Below are 15,666 nucleotides of genomic sequence, written 5' to 3' on the forward strand. Positions count from 1 at the left end.
ATTCAATTCGGAATAAAATTCCTAATTATTATCTCATTATATGTCCAACATATTAAGGATAATAATAATAACCTTATTGGATAATAATAGGAGTATTATAATCTAATTAAAACTCCTAACTTATTTATCTCTTAATTAATTTAATTCATAATCCTAATCTAATTAGAATTAATAAAATCAAATTAATTATTCATGTATTTTGACTACATGAATTTCGACCCCCTATGTTCCATGGGCCTTATTGGGCTCAATTGGGCTTCCATCAATTAATTAACATCTATCTCTCTTTTAGGTTCCAAGTCTTATGTGTGACCCATTAGGTTCTTATTGCTTCTAGCCGTATGCAACGTTATTAAATAATTTTCAAAGAATTATATTTAATCTTTGCATAACGAAATGATGTACAGAGTATGTGATTAGCAAGTCCGTAATCATTCCCCCAGAGCCATAAGAAGACAAGTTGATTCTGTCGTTAACCTTTCCGTATTAGTTACAGTATAATTCGATCCTTTATCAAGTACATCCTTGAACTGAATCTTATGACTATGGATGATGTCAAGTCACATATAGCGAGACGTTCGTTTTACTTGTACAGGCCGAGTCAACTCAAATAGATAGGTTAAGTGAAATCTGTATTTAAAGTCTTAAGCTATCACCTTGCAAGGATTTAGAGTTGAGTCTTCCACAAGCGATCCTTGGATGTATCTCCCATTTATCGGGAGTGATAAATGCTCAATCCAATATATAACGATCTCGTAATCACTTCCTGTGATAGCCAACGTCTACTGTTCACACCCTAGAGTCATCTCTGTTAAGGATCGTGTTACACCAGAGTCAAAGCGTCACATTCCGTAATCCAGAATACCAATTAATATTCCTTTGAGTCTGAGGATTAGTTATACCTATTAATACCAATGAGATGAACAAGTGACAAGGATGAATCTACCCATCCTGTTATCTCAAATCGGATCCCCAATCCTAATGAACTACTTTTCATCGGATCCATGTAACTGTCCAAATATCTGTATATATGAAGCTTGTGAGATCAGCTTTCTGTCGGACAGAAGACATTGTTACATACAAGTCTCAACAGTGATATATCAATCCTAAACATATCACTTGACTTGGGGTGGTTTTAAGTTCATCAGTTTATTATAAAGTTTTGTCTCACTTCATGCTTGTATGAACACTTTATAATCACTTTAAACAAACTTACGGATTTCCTTTTATTAGACTTTATTTAGTGCTTAAAAGGGATTGCCTTTATATAGTTATAAAACATATATCTCATTAAAACAAATGATATAAAGAACAATTCATTTATATTAAGTTTGTATCCTAAAACAATTGTCTATAGGACACTAAACCCCAACATACTCCCACTTGGACTAAAGCCAATTGTTTCTAAAACTTATCCCAGTAGAAGTTAGATGACGATTATGTACTCTTTGGGTTAAGGGCTTTGTCAACGGATCTGCAACGTTGTCCTCTATAGGTACTCTTTCTATTCTCACATCTCCTCTAGGCACAATCTCTCTTATGATGTGGTATCGCTTAAGGTAATGCTTGGATGCATTATGAGACCGTGGTTCCTTTGCTTGCGCAATGGCTCCATTGTTATCACAATACAGTGTAATGGGATTTACAATGTCAGGCACCACACCAAGTTCTGTAATGAACTTTCTAATCCAAACCGCTTCCTTTGCTGCTTCCGCAGCTGCGATATACTCTGACTCGGTCGTAGAGAAAGCTACGCTTCCCTGCTTGGAACTCTTCCAACTGACCGTGCCCCCATTCAAGATAAACAGGTATCCTGATTGGGATTTAAAATCATTCTCATCTGTGAGATGACTTGCGTCTGAAAATTCTTCTATTTTCAGATCACCTTCTCCGTACACTAGGAACATATCTTTAGTTCTTCTCAAGTACTTAAGAATGTTCTTGACGGCAATCCAATGCTCGTCTCCCGGATTTCCTTGGTAATGACTCGTTACAAATAACGCGAACGCTATGTCAGGTCTAGTGCATAGCATAGCATACATAATCGAACCGTTTGCGCTGGCGTACGGGACTACAGTCATGCGTCTTTTGTCATCATCGGTTTTAGGACATTGATGATTGTTTAACTTTACTCCATATAGCATGGGTAAGTTACCTCGTTTCGATTCAAGCATGCTAAACCGATTTAGCACCTTTTCAATGTATGTAGCCTGTGAAAGACCAAGCAGTCTTCTCGATCAATCTCTGTAGATCTTTATACCAAGTATATAAGCTGCTTCACCAAGGTCTTTCATTGAGAAGTTACCAGATAACCTTACTTTTACCGACTGTAGTAGAGCAATGTCATTTCCCATTAATAATATATCGTCCATATATAGTATGAGAAATGCTATAGAGCTCCCACTTGCTTTCTTGTAAATGCAAGCTTCTTCGCAATTTTGTTCGAAACCAAATTGTTTTATGGTTTCGTCAAAACGCTTATTCCAGCTTCTTGATGCTTGCTTGAGTCCATAAATGCATCTCTGAAGTTTGCAAACTTTATTTGCATCCTTCGATATGAAACCTTCAGGCTGCATCATATATACATCCTCAAGCAGGTTTCCGTTTAGGAAAGCTGTTTTCACATCCATTTGCCAAATCTCATAATCGTAGTGAGCGGCAATTGCAAGCATGATTCTGATCGATTTGGATATAGCCACATGAGAGAAAGTTTCGTCATAATCAATTCCTTGCTTCTGACGATATCCTTTCGCTACTAACCTAGCTTTGTAGGTGCTAACCTTTCCATCCATGTCTGTCTTCTTTTTGAAGATCCATCTGCACCCAATGGGTTTTATCCCTTCGGGTGGATCAACCAAAGTCCACACTTGGTTAGTATACATGGAATCCATTTCAGAATTCATGGCCTCAAGCCATGCTTTAGAATCTGGACTAGTAAGAGCCTCTTCGTAGTTTTTGGGTTCGTCGTCTAACACGGGAACCTCATTATCATCTCCCACTAGAAAACCATATCTAACTAGGAGTTCACGAACTCTTTGTGATCTACGAATAGGTGGCACAAGAGTCTCATCTAATGGGACTCCTTCGGGTACCTCAACCGCCTCTGTTGTTTCAGTCGGTGTTTCTTCTTCTTGAACTTCGTCAAGTTCAATCATGCTTCCCTTTTGTGTTTCTTCGAGAAACTCTTTCTCCAAGAAGGTTGCGTGTTTGGATACTATCACTTTCTGATCATCTGGATGATAGAAGTAATATCCCACAGTTTCCTTAAGGTATCCAATGAAGAAACATTTATCAGATTTAGAATCTAGTTTGTCGGACGCAATGCGTTTGACAAATGCTGAACAACCCCATACTCTCATGAATGAGAACACGGGTTTCCTACCAACGAACAATTCATATGGTGTGGAACTAACGGATTTAGTTGGTACTCGATTTAGAGTGAAGAGGGCAGTTTCTAAGGCATAGCCCCAGAACGTCTTTGGAAGTAAGGCCATGCTCATCATGGATCGTACCATATCTAGTAGGGTACGGTTTCTCCTCTCGGATACACCATTGTGTTGTGGTGTATAGGGAGGTGTCCATTGTGAGCATATCCCACATTCAGTTAGATAATTTAGAAAATCATCTGAAAGATATTCGCCACCTCGATCAGATCGAAGCGTCTTTATTTTCTTTCCTAATTGATTTTCTACTTCATTCTTGAAGAATTTGAATTTCTCAAAAGCTTCTGATTTGTGCTTCATCAAGTAGATGTAACCATATCGGGTATGGTCATCTATAAAGCTTATGAAGAATCTGAATCCTCCTCTTGCTTGGACTGACATAGGACCGCATACATCTGAATGAATGAGTCCTAGAGTGTCTGATACACGCTCACCTTTATTGCTAAAGGGTGTCTTTGTCATTTTGCCTTTTAAACATGATTCGCATGTTTCCAATGATTCGGGATCGATTGGATCTATAAGCCCATCTGAATGTAGCTTTAGCATGCGTCTCTTGTTTATATGGCCTAAACGACAATGCCACAAGTAAGTTGAATTATCTAGCTTATGTCTTTTGGTATCAATTGCAAAAACAGGAATTTTGTCATCAAACACATAAATCCCATTTTGTGATATTCCTGAAAAATAAAAGATCGAATCTTTATAAAAATTGCAACTCTTGTCTTTTATTGAAATATGAAAACCGTCGTCAACAAGACGGCTAATAGAAATAATGTTACGAGACATTTGCGGAACGTACAAACAGTTCCTTAATTCTATTACAAGCCTAGAGGGCAAATTTAAAACATAATCTCCAATTGCGAGGGCGGCAACTCTTGCTCGATTTCCTACTCGCAAGTTTATGCTTTCTTTCTTTAGTTCCTTAGTCTGTTTTAGCTCCTGCATATTTGTACAAATATGAGATCCACATCCGGTATCAAGTACCCAAGATTCAGACTGTGAAACTGTATTTATTTCAATATAAAACATACCAGATGCAGAAGCACCGTCATTTTCCTTATTGAGGAAGGTTAGGTACTCCATGCAGTTTCTCTTCCAATGCCCCAAGTCACCACAATAGTAGCACGTTCCTTTGGGCTTCTTTAATTCCTTTCCCTTCGTTTCGGTGAGCATAGCCTCCTTGCCTTTATCAAGATGGTTTGGATTGGGAGAGATCCCTTTCCTTTTCCTTGATCCTTCAATAGCAAGGGCCAGTATCTCCTCGTTTTCTTTTATAATGGGCTCGACTGACTCGAGCATATGTGCAAGCTCTACAAGAGAGGTTTGCAAGCCACTCATTTGGTAGTTCATGATGAACTGTGAGTAACTCTCGGGGAGGGACCGAAGAAGTAAGTTTTCACTTAGTTCATGGTCCATCGCATCTCCAATACTAGAAAACTTAGTGATAAGGCTAATCATCTTGGCACAATGTGTCATTACAGATGTGCCCACCTGCATCTTGCTTTTATATAACTCCTTTGTTATTTCGAAGCGCTCGCACCGAGTTTCATTCACAAATAACTCTTTTAGGTGCTTGACCATGGAATAGGCATCCATATCTGAATGTAGTTGCCTTTTTACTTCCGGTGTCAAGGATGCAAGTATGATGTCTCCCGTTTGATCGTCATCAGATTTATGCTTCAAGTAAGCATAAAATTCTTAGTAGGGAGCATCATCCATTGGGTAAGGGGTATCGGTGTATCAAGTACATACCCTTTCCTCTCGAACTTCAAAACAATTTTGAGGTTTCGATACCAGTCGGTGAAGTTTGAACCATTCAATTTGTTATCGGTAAGAATGTTTTGCAGATTGGTGTTAGTCATGATTTTAAGAGTGCGTTTAATTAAACCTGAGAGTGAGAAAGAGTAAACGTATGTCATTCATTTGCTTAAAGTATATCAATCTAAAATTATAGGCCTTGTAGTCTATTTTAGATTGCTCCCACTATTTTGCCAAATTAATAGCCCTCCATATTAATTCGAAGAATTTCACAAATCCTTTAGTGAGCTAGGATCCTAACTCCTGAGATTTCGCCTTAAGTTTGCTCAACAAGCTAGTCTCATTCGTTAGGTAGATTCATGTAATCAATCACATATTTAATGTGATTCCTAGGTTATTGGGTTACTAACCACATTAGTAACTAATATGCTATTCACATTAATCCCAACCATCTTGCCCATTAGTTTATGACAACATGAGTTTGCTCATCCAATTATCATAATCTAATTTAAGTATTACCCCATATTCATGAAAAGTAATTTTCGATAATTCAGGTGTTACCGTAAGACCCCGAGCTTGAGTTTGCTCAACAACCCAAAGGCCACCAGTACTGCCGGCTGAATTATAATATTAGGGAGGGGCAACCGATTTTAATAACTTGTTTATTTACTTAACTTTTTAATGAGAGATTTTATTTTAGGTCTCATAATCTAACTTAGTCTTGATTTGCTTTAGCATACATCAGACACATTCATTCACATACATTGGCGTTATGGACATATCATCTAAATTATTCCGTCGAGCCAGAGATGGAATAAAAGGGCAAGCCTAAGGAAATACTAACTATTACATATTTCTCTTTAGGTCCTCCGTCTTCTCCATGGCGCCTTGAAGTTACATATTAATTTCTATACTACTAAAGAAAACTTCAATTGAATTGAAGGGAATTAGATGAGAGGAGAAATTACAATAGATAGTAGAAAGGCAGGACTCGCAGGCCCTATTTCAAAAATACCAAAAGACTAAAAGAGGGTCCAAATATGTCCATAACTCCAAACATGCATAGACTCAATTAAATAAATTTAATTGGTTGATTACATAACTATTTTATGTAATATTTATGTTAATCACATTAACTTATCAAATTAACTTTCATCCAATTTTACTTCTAATAGTTTCGTATCTTTTATATTAATTTTTAGATTAATATAACTATACAAAACTTTAATTATGCACGTCCCAATTATTTTGATTTTAATTCATTTAACATTTTGATTTACAAATTGGTAAAACAAACTTTTAAACAAATTTTCATTCGATAATCAAAACAGAAAACTATCAATTTCTGAAACATATATATTTAAATATATATAAAAACCGATTTAAAACAATTTAAAATTCAAGTGGGTCTCGGGCCGGGCCCGAGAATGGGCTGCTGCCGATTGGCAGCAGCCCTAGGGCGGCTGAACCGCCGTTGCCTTACGGCAGCGGCGGCCAGGCGCCGCACGCGGCTGCTGCCGCGAGGTAGGAGCCGCGTGACAACGGCTAGTCGCGCCGCGAGGCGCGACTCGAGCTGCTGTCGTATTTATTTATTTTTTTATAATAACAATTTTAAATATATATATATCAGTTCTAAAACGGTTTTAAAACGATTTTCAGAAAATAGGAAAACCTACTATAGATTTCCGTTTTATCTTTAGAATTAATAAAACTGATTTTATCAATCTAACTATAAAACTAATAGATTTTGTTATAATGATTATCAACCAAAATAATTAGGAACATACGCATAATCTATTTTAATTAACAATTAATTAAAACTTATTTATCTCTAGAATTAATTAATCAAAACAATTTGTTAATTAATCCTAACTATAAATATTTATTCAATCCTATTGAAAAACTTCTAAATTTTCATATATGAAATAACGGATTTAACGATGGCTCTGATACCACTGTAGGAAATTAGGCTAAGGTATAGCAGCGGAAATATAAATTTTTAACCTATTTCCATTAACCTTATGATCTGTTAATCGTTATTTCATATAAAGAGAGATAAGAAGAATTACCTTTTGATGATCAATCTACCGTTGTTAATGAAGTGCCCACAACTCTTCTTCGAGTTCCCAAGCACGAAATAAAACACGGGAAGATTAATTTAGAATGAACCGTTGAATAGCAACCAAAGTAGATTGCCTCTAATTAATCAACACAAGATCAAGGATAAAAGAAACAGATGAAATCAATTGATCGGTAGGAAGCCGTAGAGAAATCTCGTCCTCGAACTAGGGGTCGAATTTTCTCTCTCTTGCACTAGGGTGGATTTTGAAAATCTCTCTAGGGTTTGCACACTTGGATTTCGAAAATCCTGAGGGAGGGGGTATTTATAATCTCTTGTATCTAATCCCTAGTTAGATAGAATTAGGTTACTGAATAGGAATTCAATTCGGAATAGAATTCCTAATTATTATCTCATTATATGTCTAACATATTAAGGATAATAATAATAACCTTATTGGATAATAATAGGAGTATTATAATATAATTAAAACTCCTAACTTATTTATCTCTTAAGTAATTTAATTCATAATCATAATCTAATTAGAATTAATAAAATCAAATTAATTATTCATGTATTTTGACTACATGAATTTTGACCCCCTATGATCCATGGGCCTGATTGGGCTCAATTGGGCTTCCATCAATTAATTAACATCTATCTCTCTTTTAGGTTCCAAGTCTTATGTGTGACCCATTAGGTTCTTATTGCTTCTAGCCGTATGCAACGTTATTAAATAATTTTCAAAGAATTATATTTAATCTTTGCATAACGGAATGATGTACAGAGTATGTGATTAGCAAGTCCGTAATCATTCCCCCAGAGCCATAAGAAGATAGATTGATTCTGTCGTTAACCTTTCCGTATTAGTTACAGTATAATTCGATCCTTTATCAACTACATCCTTGAATTGAATCTTATGACTATGGATGATGTCAAGTCACATATAGCGAGACGTTCGTTTTACTTGTACAGGCCGAGTCAACTCAAATAGATAGGTTAAGTGAAATCTGTATTTCAAGTCTTAAGCTATCACCTTGCAAGGATTTAGAGTCGAGTCTTCCACAAGCGATCCTTGGATGTATCTCCCATTTATCGGGAGTGATAAATGCTCAATCTAATATATAACGATCCCGCAATGACTTCCTATGATAGCCAACGTCTACTGTTCACACCCCAGAGTCATCTCTGTTAAGGATCGTGTTACACCAGAGTCAAAGCGTCACATTCCGTAATCCAGAATACCAATTAATATTCCTTTGAGTCTGAGGATTAGTTATACCTATTAATACCAATGAGATGAACAGGTGACAAGGATGAATCTACCCATCCTGTTATCTCAAATCGGATCCCCAATCCTAATGAACTACTTTTCATCGGATCCATGTAACTGTCCAGATATCTGTATATATGAAGCTTGTGAGATCAGTTTCTGTCGGACAGAAGACATTTTTACATGCAAGTCTCAACAGTGATATATCAATCCTAAACATATCACTTGACTTGGGGTGGTTTTAAGTTCATCAGTTTATTATAAAGTTTTGTCTCACTTCATGCTTGTATGAACACTTTATAATCACTTTAAACAAACTTACGGATTTCCTTTTATTAGACTTTATTTAGTGCTTAAAAGGGATTGCCTTTATATAGTTATAAAACATATATCTCACTAAAACAAATGATATAAAGAATAATTCATTTATATTAAGTTTGTATCCTAGAACAATTGTCTATAGGACACTAAACCCCAACAGAGATTCTCCATCATATGATCAATCATATGATGTCCATCCAAAATTCAATTTCCCAAATGGGTTGGATAAATTGTTGGTTCAAAACGACCACAATCAACATAAGTTTGAGGTATGTATTGGTCAATTTGTGTGTTATCTTCTAAGGTGCTAGATCTTTATTGTGTTTTGTTTGTTTTTTTAGATATCATTGCATGATAAGGTTGGAAGAACCTTGTACAATGGAGCTGAGATGTTTGGAAGTGATGACTCATTGTATAAAGTGGGACTATTTCAACGGCCGTCGACTAGGTCATGGAAAATAAATATGGATAGTTCATAAAAAGATGGTATGTCAGGTTCTACGTCCATTATCTAGCACGAATATTGCAGCTCGGTTTGTGGGGTTTGCGAATCTCTAGGGGGACCAAGAAGTTGTCTATGTAGAAGCAAATGGGGTCTTGAATGCCTTAAATATGGCACTCAGCCATCAAATAGTGGTTATGAGGCAACCATCCACTCTTATTTTGTTGGACACAGATTGTAAAAATATGGTGGAATAGATTAAGGGTAAAGGGAGACAGTGTGAAAGTTGCAAGAATATTATAGGAAGAATAATAAAGAAAGCAACAGTTGCTACAGTCTGCCTTTACTCTTAATCCATTCCACGATATTTTTACAATCTGTGTCCAACAACATAGGTGTTGATAGTTGCCTCATAACCATTAGTTGATGGCTGAGTGTCATGTTTAAGGCATTCAAGATCCCATTTGCTTCCACATATTAAATTTCTTGGTCCCCGTAGAGATTCGCAAACACCACAAAACGAGCTGCAATATTCGTGCTAGATAATGAACGTAGAACGTGACATACCATCTTTTTATGAACAGTCCATATTTATTTTCCATGACCTAGTCGAGGGCCGTTATAGTCTCGCTTCATACATTGAGTCGTCATAGTAGTTATAATGTTTTTGAATTGACTTTATCTTGCCAACTGATACTCCAAGTGCCCTTTGGACATGGCTCCCATCTTTACCAGGTATCAATTCAGTTATAAGGTTTTTGAATTGGTGGAGTTCATTTTCATACTTATACAGAATTAGTTTATTATTGCTTCAGTTGATGGCAGTAAGTAAGCCTTAAACATCCAAATAAAGATGTTTGACAAACTAAGTTAGGTTTATTTAATATCTCAAAATATGGGAGGCAGTTGGTCAACAACCATTTTCCCACTAGTCGGATTAGAAAAAGAGCTTCAAGTAAGAATCTAAGTCTCTTTATTAGGTTTGACATGACTAAAGGAATTTTATTGAACCCCATGATGAAGAAGCCCTCGGTCTAGGAATTAGTCTAGTAATGGCCTCGGAGATAGAAGTGATTGTAGTTATTAAATAGATTTGCTTTATATTATTTGGAACATGCTAGTATTTTGGACTTTCTTTTAATATCAACTGTCAAACTATACAACATCGTAAAAGCGTGTTGGCCAAAAGATACTAGGCCTATGTTGTTGTATATTAGCAAGATCAAATTGCAAGGTTATGTGCTATATTTGCTTGGAAGTGGTTGAAATGAACTTGTGAAATTTGCTTAAGGAAGTTTACTTTTTGGTTTGATTGGACATTTACAAATGGATGATTGCTATGCTACATCATGCTATTTTCTTTATGTTTCTGCAGATGGAAGAATCCAGGAAATACAATGCAACATCTGTATATATACCTCAAATATCACAATCAAGTTATGATAAATAGATATATTGTTGGTCATTGAAGTTAAAGCAGCAGAGTTAGCTTGGGATCATTTTTTCAGTTGTAATGCCAGAACTTGCTTACCAATATTTTTACTGAATTTAATTCTTATTTTAGTAGTGTTCTTTGTAAATTCTAATTGATTTATTTCAAATTTTTTGGTTTACATTTGGGTTTACCTTGAAAAACTTGATCTTAAATCGAATCTAGCTTCCATTACTTAGTCATCTCATTTGTTCTTTTGATATACTTTGCTTTACAAAGGTAAATTCTAAAACCTATCATGTACTCTTTTATCCCTCTCCTACTTTTATAATTTCCTTTTTAAAGCTTGTACTTGCTTACTTTCAGCTTCTGTCTATATTCTATGCATCTTGATGAGCTCACCGTATTATGTTTATGTGGTTATACCTTAGATTTACCAATGGTTTGATTTATGTATGTTGTCATTTTCAATTACATCATCTATTTGGATTGGGGGGTTACATCTATATGGCTTATTGAATGTATTTTTTAATAATGGCTTCTCAACAATTTGCTGTTACTGCCCACATGTTCTATTAGGTTTTTTATTTTTACCAGTGTAATTTCTTTTTTAGCCGTGAATGTATATTTTCTATTAAGTTTTCGATTTTCTTGTTGTCTTTGTTAATTTTGTATCATTTTTATTTGAGTTTTGCAATTTTAATTGTTATGTGAAGAAGAGAATATCACAATGATCATGAAATTGAAGCATTAATATACCCAGACTTGCTTAAAGGGATAAATCAGCCTCTTGAACGTTATTTAAGCATAATTGTCATAACCACACTACCATGACCAGGTCAGCCCCATTCAATCAAACCGATCACGTTTCCAGGTAGGAGATGGTTGCTTCAGTTATATTTCTAGCCACCTTTACTTTATTAAAAAAAATTGAAATTTGTATATTAAAGGACTCAAACCATGAATCTCTAGCTTTTAATAGACATCTACTACCAGTAAGTTATATGTTAAAAAATAATTGATCAAAGGTATAGTGTTTGTTTTGTTCAGCTGTTTATATCTACTATTTTGTGTTGTTATTTACTGTTGTTGCTGTTAGCGGATTGATTAGTAATATTTGGTAAAATTATGATTAGCCATCTTTCTCACTTGAAACACCCCTTGATGCTTTTGCACTTGCTACATCCAGTTATTAAGGGCAACAAAGAGTCAATATAAATTTACAAACAACAACTCGTAATGATATTTTCAATATACAGATGTGTAGACCTCATTGGTGTTATATTCATTAAGTTACATGTAGTTACTTCAAACCAACTTTATATTTTCTGGAAATACTAGCCCCATATATGAAGATACAAGTTGATTGAAGTTTGAGATGCCCAAAATTCAGTACCCACCTTGATTCATTATTACCCACGAGCAAATTTCAATAAAGAATTACCTTATCCCAGATATTTCTTTCCTTTTCTGCGTAAAGGGCAATTGTGGCCTTCTAAAATAAATACAATTACCTTTCAAAAAAGCTCCAAGATACTGCTGATAGCAATCAGCTGCAGTTTTTTTATTTTTAAGGAAACACTACAATATCTCATTTTAAGCCTGAAATAGCAAACAACGGTTTTAAAACCAGGAGACAAACTCCCTCTTAGTCTATGATCTATCAAATTATTATTTTTTATGAAAATGTCTACATCTTCATTAAACACGAAAATAACAAGTATAACAACAAACATAAAAGGTAAAAAACCTTACAAAATCCATAATGGGACAAAAACGACTACAAAAAGCAATAAAATCCATAAAAGGTATAAAATATACAGAAAAACAATAACGTACATATATTTCATTTAAACCCTAATCCGCAGAAAAACAACTGCAATCGAATCTTTATCATTTAGGCTCTTCCGAACATTCGACTCTGAGTCTTTTCTTTTGTTGCAATCAGGCATATATATTGATCCAAGTATAAAATAAATGGTTTCCGCTCTTGCTACATCCAAAAAAGTATAAATAGCAGAATAATAGAGATTAGATACAATTCAAACGGATAAAGAGATCTAACGAAAATATAATAATAAACAATACAATAAACCTAACCCGACGAGAGGCCCAAAGTAGATCCACAAAAAAGAGCAAGACTTGAAGACTTTGACACAAAATAGTAAGCAAAAAAAGAGAAGAAAGGAAAGAGGTAGTTTTTGTTTGAGAAAACAGTTCTGAACAAAATATTAAAAACTTGATATGTTTAAAAATAACTGATCAAAGGCTCAATGTATCCATTTGACAGATAAATAATTTAATCAATAAAAAATAAATTCATGAGAGTTTCAAATATACATTTCACCTATGGAAAATATGCATCAAAGGTACAACCATCTTTTGTATTGCATTCATCATCAGAATACATGATTTGAAGAGCTCAATCTAGAAGATGTCTCTCAAATGCATTTCCAATTCAATATTGCTACTGCTTAAAAAATATTTTCTCACTGAAAAACTCAAGCTTCAAACACTTATCCAAAACGTCACCTTCCAGATTCACATTCCAAGACCCTTGAATGTTGAGATGTGAAAGAGCCTTGCAATTAGTAAGTATGGCTTGAAGACCAACTTCTTCAAAAGTCCCAAAACACATATCAAGTTTCTTTAGAGCCGACATTGTACTTCCTATCACCATAGCCTCACTATTATCAATTTCATTAAGCATGACAAATCTGAAGTTTCTTCTTAGCTCAGTTAGGCCTTTGCAGTTTTTCCCAAATACTCCAATCCCTTTGCTTGTGATATTCAAACAATAACTAATGTCTAAAACACTTAAATTCACCAGTGAATCAACATGTCTTTCCACCATTTTATCTGTCACTTCACTCATTGGAATTTCCAGCACTTTTAGGTTTTTCCCCCTACGGATACAGAAAACATATAGATAGATTCATGTATGTAAATCAAATGTCTATGTTCAAATATGAAACTTAAGGAAAGTTAAATTCAAATGGATTTTCAGACATCTCAATACCGATAACTATACTCTCTACAATGATATGTATCAAAGAAACCATTATTAAACATTGAAATAGCACAAAAAATAGGAAAACATTTATAATCCATTACCAGTTAGCAGCGGAAATGAAGCCTCGATTTCCAAGCTTGAAGGCAGAGAGCAACCGAAATGAACCTCTATTGCGGTTCATAAGCTTATGTGCCACCAAGTCAACATCCTCGACGGAACGTTCCCGTTTCCGGCACCAGTTCTGGATGTTGATTTCTGACCAGCAATAAGGTCCCCAAATGCATGCTAACCAATTTTTGCAGACCAACGAAACGAGTCCTACCCTTTCTTCTATAGGGATTCGAGCGAGTATGAGTGCTAGTATTTCCGGATTTAGATTCTCCCACCGGGAAGAAGAAGAAGATGAAGACCATTTGAACATTTGAACATTATCAATGTTTTCTTTCCTCTGTAAATCCAGATTTTCCATTACAATTGAACAGTGCCCGAGCCAGGACCTAAACCTCAGAGGGGCTTGACCATGTAAGAAAAAAAAGTTAAAAGTTATTTAGCATATTTATAAAAATAAAAAAACCATTACAAAACGAATACATAACATGTGGCAATTTACCCCTTTTTGATGTCATATTCTAAAAAACATTACAAAATTCAATTCGATCAAAACCCCTAAAAATTTAACATATTATCAATTCAATTTAATCAAAACACGTAAATATCATATTTCAAATGAAAACCTCTTAACAAAATCGTTAAATATCACATTATCAATTCAATTTGATCATAACCTCTAAAATTTAACATATTATCAATTTCATTAAAACCCCTAAACTAGATATCATAAATTCCATTGAACCCTAAAAATATCACATTATCAATTCAATTCAATCAATTCAATTGAACCCTAAAATCAAAACCCCTATCAATTCCATTGGAGACCCTAACTATCATACTATCAATTAAATTTAATAAAAATCCCTAAAATAAAAAAACCCTAAATAATTTAAAACCCTACATTGAAGACTTAGCTCTATATCTCTCTCCTTCTCATTCTCTTCCTCAACAGGAGTCGCAGCAGCAGAAGTTCCTCTCTTCAAGGACGGCATAGTTAGGCTTCTCTTCTTTCTCGCAGAGCTGTTTACTTCACAGCAAATTTTAATTTTCTTTCTTTACACATCAATTTGTATTTTTGAGGGAGAAACCTGTCCCTTTTATACACGTATTACAATCCTCACAAGAAGCCATCATAAAGATGCCTCCATAAAAAAACAAAACCATTTTACTTTATAATGGCATCTTTGTCATTTTCATCTCTACTCTAGGGTTTCGTTACACTCTTTTTTTTCTACTCGTCTCTTGGCATCTTACCATTCTCAGCCTCCTCAATCTAATTTTCACTTTCATCTTCGTTTTGGGAGAAATTGATTCTTCCCTGAGGTACTGTAGTTTACCACTTCAATATATGTTGACTTGGTTGTTCTTGATGTTTTGGTTCCTTAATTGATTCACTTGCAATGGTCTGAAGATTACTGTCGAAGCATTCAAAAAGCACAGAAGGTGAGTATGGCTTTTGTAAGTTCTTGCATATCTTTGTTTTCTCTACGACTACGTTTTTTTTTCTCATCTCCCATGGCCGAAGAAAGGTATGGCTCATCATACACATGTAAGTATAGAAATTCTATTTTTGTCTTATAGTTTCTGTTTTTTATTATTATTTGAAATAATAAAGACGTATTATTTTATTTTAGTTTTGATGAAAAATAGATTAGTTTTTAATATGACTAACAAATAATAATTTATTTGAATGTATAGTATTAGTCACATACAAAGTAATTATATGAGTCTAATTCAAAGTGTTTTTTTCTCCATGTTTTTAATATGGAACAAAAGAGGCAGCTAATTCCTAATCATATCAACTGGCGAGAATA

At 34.7% G+C, this 15,666-nt stretch overlaps 1 protein-coding gene across 1 annotated transcript; it reads right to left on the reverse strand.

Moving 5' to 3' along the window:
* Positions 1-13,035: 13,035 nt before the first annotated feature.
* On the reverse strand, positions 13,036-14,896 carry LOC136224637 (F-box protein FBW2-like). Its single transcript, XM_066013027.1, has 3 exons — positions 14,754-14,896; positions 13,843-14,254; positions 13,036-13,634 (listed from the first exon to the last, which is right to left on the reverse strand). The coding sequence occupies exons 1-3, from the start codon at positions 14,842-14,844 to the stop codon at positions 13,196-13,198; spliced, it is 942 nt and encodes a 313-aa protein (XP_065869099.1). The 5' UTR covers positions 14,845-14,896; the 3' UTR covers positions 13,036-13,195.
* Between the last annotated feature and the right edge of the window lie 770 nt (positions 14,897-15,666).

This window comes from Euphorbia lathyris, chromosome 3, assembly GCF_963576675.1.
Source record: "Euphorbia lathyris chromosome 3, ddEupLath1.1, whole genome shotgun sequence".
NCBI classification, from domain to species: domain Eukaryota; kingdom Viridiplantae; phylum Streptophyta; class Magnoliopsida; order Malpighiales; family Euphorbiaceae; genus Euphorbia; species Euphorbia lathyris.

Coding starts and splice junctions, on each gene's coding strand:
- LOC136224637 (XM_066013027.1), bottom strand. CDS start 14,844: ATGCCGTCCTTGAAGAGAGGAACTTCTGCTGCTGCGACTCCTGTTGAG. Junction 14,255..14,753: donor TATAGAGCTAAGTCTTCAAT/GTAGGGTTTTAA, acceptor TACATGGTCAAG/CCCCTCTGAGGTTTAGGTCC. Junction 13,635..13,842: donor TTCATTTCCGCTGCTAACTG/GTAATGGATTAT, acceptor CTGTATCCGTAG/GGGGAAAAACCTAAAAGTGC.